The sequence below is a fragment of the Perkinsus marinus genome (assembly GCF_000006405.1).
Source record: "Perkinsus marinus ATCC 50983 genomic scaffold scf_1104296943978, whole genome shotgun sequence".
In the NCBI taxonomy this organism is placed as follows: Eukaryota; Perkinsozoa; order Perkinsida; family Perkinsidae; genus Perkinsus; species Perkinsus marinus.
Window position 1 is genome coordinate 57972 of NW_003211622.1, and position 4587 is coordinate 62558.

The window sequence follows — 4587 nt, forward strand, 5'->3', positions numbered from 1 at the left end:
ATACTTAAGTTGCTCCTTAAGTACGCATGTTGTGAAATGCTTCTCGTAAACACTCGAGTATGTGCACAGAAACTTAAGGCCCTTAAGTATTCCTAAACTTAAGGCGCCTTAACGTGCTTACTTAAGTAGTGAAATAGGATGTCCTAATTACTTGAGGTATACTTAAGGCGTTACTTAAGTTTAAGGCGCAATTTGCTCCTATGAAACAGGCCCACGGTGTCTCAGACACCCGGTCTCCCCCATCAAAGGGACTTTTCGCAACGGATATCGCACTGGATTGGGAATCATCTTCTTAAACTACTTGATTCAATAACGTTGAGCCCTTCTACACGGACTCTATGTTGCAAGGCGAGAGGCTATAACGATGCCTACCGACCGGACTGATGGAACGCATACACATAGCTAAGTGAGTTGTGTCGAGCTGCCTATTGAATAGGGCTGCAAATGAAAAAGCTAAGTTTGAATAAGCCGTAGAAATCGGCTGATTATCCGTGTACACAGAGGTCTACGCCAATGGGTGCCCTTTCAAGTATGGTTGAAACTAAAATCCTGTGACCAGAGATTGGTCTTAAAATGTTCGAATCCACATGTTGATGTGTGCATATCGCGCGCGCTAAAGTATGGTAAGAGAAGTTTTACGGGAGGTAGGAGATTGATTCGATGAATCGGGTTCTGAGATCTTCGCCTATTAGTGGCACAGTAATGCACAGGCATGTCGTGTTCCATGGTGTATGCGACCTCAGGCTCTGGTGTAATAAATTTCATATCTTGTATTCAACTGGTGTGACACCAGTGGTGTCTTTGGTTGCACATGCTCCATTTACCTAGAGCATCTACCTCATGCTGGAGACTCCACCGTGGAATGTTATGGATGGCCTGTGTTTGATACATGGCTCAAGTGTTATAACTCTGTTGGTGTTGTTCAGTTCACACTGATTGTGTTTGCAATGTGGAAAATGATGTATGGGGAGGTGGTAATATATGGGCGGTGATATACGGACGATAATATGCTACACAAACACATTCCATTGACATAGCGTGATACATCATTACTGAATATCCTCAAGAAGTTAGAGTTATGGATTTCTCGTAGCGGATTCTACACTTGAATGCGGTTAAATTGAACCTCATATAGCGGTTTTCGTTCGAGCCACATGGGTCGCGAAAACCGCCTCCTTCCTCCCTCACTAAGATAATCTTTGGAGGATAGATCCGCGATTCGCGGACCGCGAACATCCGTCATTGGAAATTTTTCCGCCACGGACTAGCTAACGAGCTTCTCTAAAGAGGTTTAAAATAGTGTATCTGATGGGACATATCGTATGTGAATTGATCACTGATGAGCAACCGAAATTTCGCGGCTGAGGCCGATTCCTCTATTCTCTGGCAGCAGGTCTACTCGGCGTTTGATACCAGCTTTGTCCAAAGCTTCAACATATGCTATGATGGCATAAGCGCACGCCAGGGGAGGGGCCCTGAATGAGCGCTCAAGCCTTTCACGCAACCACGCAGGTGCGACCTGGGGCGGTATGCGGATACTGATTCGAGAATCACAGGCACTGATTCAACTCACTATCTGATTTCCGATTTTGATTCAACTCACACCATGATTCACAAGTGTTGATTCAGATTCCGTATTCATAAGTAAGATTCATGATTCGTGAGTATGATTACTGATTCCAGATTCAGATTCAGGATTCGCGAGTACGATTCCTGATTCCTGATTTCGCTCAAGCGTTGATTTCGATTCTTGATTCAGAATCATGATTCCTGATTCAGAATCATGATTCCTGATTCAGAATCATACTCAGCCATTGATTCTGATTGTGAACCAATGAGTCAGAGTATTTACTCAACCCAGTGAGTAAGAATCATGATTCTAGATTTTTTCAACGTGATTGTGATTCAAAACTCATACTCGTGAGTATTTTACTCAACTCGAGAACGCCAAAGATTCAGAATCTGATTTTTACTCAGCGTGTGATTCCGAATCATACTCACGCCGTGAGTATCTCCATTTTTCCACGTTATTTTGCCTTGATTCGTACCGGGGGTCCGGACCCCCGGTACCAAACCCTGATTCTGATTCTCGACCTTGATTCACGACTTCAGCGCGCGCCACGGTAAACCTCCTCTGCTGCTTGCGATGGCTTAGGTGCTTAGAATGACCGTGCCGGGGGATAGAACCTCGGCTTTGATCAAGTGAAAGTGTATCCTTGACCAGTTGAGCTGCGAGATTATACAATATAAGACAGTGCAAGGAGGTATAGCTATACTATAGCGCACGTAGTGCATACAGGGTATCAGTATAACCCTGCCCGGGAATAGAACCCCTGTTTCGAGCACGTGGAAGCACACCCTTAATCAGTTCAGCTATGGGATCACACGATACATAACGGTGGATGGAGGTTTAGCGCACGTAGTACATGCAACCACACGGTGTGAATTACGCATTCCTTAATTCAATCAATTATTCATAAAAACAATAAATGCCCTTCATCGATCCTCTTGAGGGATTGTCGGATTCCGAGTGAACATATTGAAAAGTTTGAAGTACGGATGTGTACACGTGCGACAAAAGATCTTCTTTCACAATTTTGTCATTGTTATAGCGGAACGGGAAATGCTCATGAATTTGGGGCGAATTTACCAGGTTCTACCGTCGCAAAGTGACATTTTCCTCCTTTCTTGAAAATGTCACTTTCGGATGTGGGGCGTAGCGACTATATTCTTCGTCTTGTCAAAAATGTCTGATCCAATCTCTGATTCCCTGATTCTCGAAAATACTCAGATTTAATGGAATCACCCGAAAAATCAGCCTCATGAGCAAGGCATATTGAGTAAGAGTATTAATCAGCCAAAAAATCAACTTTAGATTCGCAAATCAGCTCGGAGATTCACATATCATCGCGATGATCCTGATTTCTCGCTCCAGAGTAAAAAATCACCGAATCAGGGGTTAATACTCACCATCTGATTTTTTCATCTGAGTAAATACTCTGACTCACCTGTTGCATCAGGATCCGCATACGGCCCCTGTCTACTGAATAGGGCTGTAAATAAAAAGCTGAATTTAAACGAGCCGTGGAAATTGGCTGATTATCCGCGCACACATAGAACTCTACGCTGATGGGTGCCCTCTCAACTTGAGAACCGCAATAGGAGGTTCAACCTGAGACTCTCTTGAAATAACAATTATCGATTGTAATGTTACCAACGATCATCAATTATTGATCTGCTCAATCAACACGAGACCCATGCATTCGAAGTACTGCTGAGTTATGTCTAAACACATCGCGTTAGGAGTCCTAACTTAGGACCCGTAACTTACGAGTGAGATGGGGTCAGTCTCTGCTATCCAGCGCAATCTAGGACGCAACAACGCGAGATGAAACAAGTTTGGTTCATCGAGGCACGATGATCGAGCTGGGACCCAGCTGGTGGGTGACTTGAGTCACTCAAGTCAACACTCAAGTCGAGTGTTGATCTTTTCTGAACTGAATAGTACAGACTGTACTGTACAGTTATTATATACATTTGCCACTGCACTCTCCCAACGCAACACGAACCATGGAGACGGAAGCTCTCGTGATCGTCGACGGTTACTTGTAGATCCGCTAACAATACCAACGAGTCGCAGAAAAAAGAAGAGCCATTCATAACCAATGAATCCTATAATAGCCGCTAAGCTGGCGAGTCACAAACCGTAGGCTCAATAGTTTGGTCATAGACCTTGTAATAAGGGTCGGAAAAGAGTAGAGATATCAATGGCTATAAGCATGGTTGATATCGAATATTGGTGAGATCTGATCTCAACTAGATGTGATGTCTTCTTATATAAGGCATGTCGGCTTTATCGTAGGCGCTGGCCCTATCGTAGACGCTGGCTCTATCGTAGGCGCACCACCACATTTACAGGGGATATCAGTACCCTGGCAAACACCTCCACCGGGACCACTCTGGTAAGCAGCCTTGCAATAGGAGCCGGAACCACCAGTCTGCTTCTGACAAAAAGCATCACCATCAGCACATGGTCCACCAGTGGGAGTGGGTGGCGGCGGTGGTGGAGTAGTGGTGCAAAAGCAGGGGGTGTCAGTTCCCTGGCAGACTCTATGACCTTGATAGAACTTGCAGTACGAACCGGGATGCTCACGCCGACACTGAGCATCCCCTGTGGGACAAGAGGACTGCCCAAGAACCAAAACGGCCAGACAGGAGTACAGACCAACAGTGAAGCGCATGATTGCGTTGAACAGCGGGATAGAGATTCAGGAGTGACACGAGTCCATCATCGGTTCGACACAACCCATTTAGCTATGTGTATGCGTTCCATCAGTCCGGTCGGTAGGCATCGTTATAGCCTCTCGCCTTGCAACATAGAGTCCGTGTAGAAGGACTCAACGTTATTGATTCAAGTAGTTTAAGAAGATGATTCCCACTCCAGTGCGATATCCGTTGCGAAAAGTCCCTTTGATGGGGGAGACCGGGTGTCTCCGATTTGCACATTCACGCGCGCCTGTCATTCCTCACGCTTTCCATGACAGGAGCGTGAAGGGATTTCTGTTGAGATCTATTAGTAGTAACACC

General features: G+C 45.3%; 1 protein-coding gene across 1 annotated transcript; it reads right to left on the bottom strand.

The window, feature by feature from the left end:
- Positions 1-3833: 3833 nt before the first annotated feature.
- Positions 3834-4241, bottom strand: Pmar_PMAR025337 (hypothetical protein; the record flags this gene model as incomplete). Its single annotated transcript, XM_002780863.1, has 1 exon — positions 3834-4241. One exon carries the CDS (start codon positions 4239-4241, stop codon positions 3834-3836), a length of 408 nt encoding a protein of 135 aa, XP_002780909.1.
- Between the last annotated feature and the right edge of the window lie 346 nt (positions 4242-4587).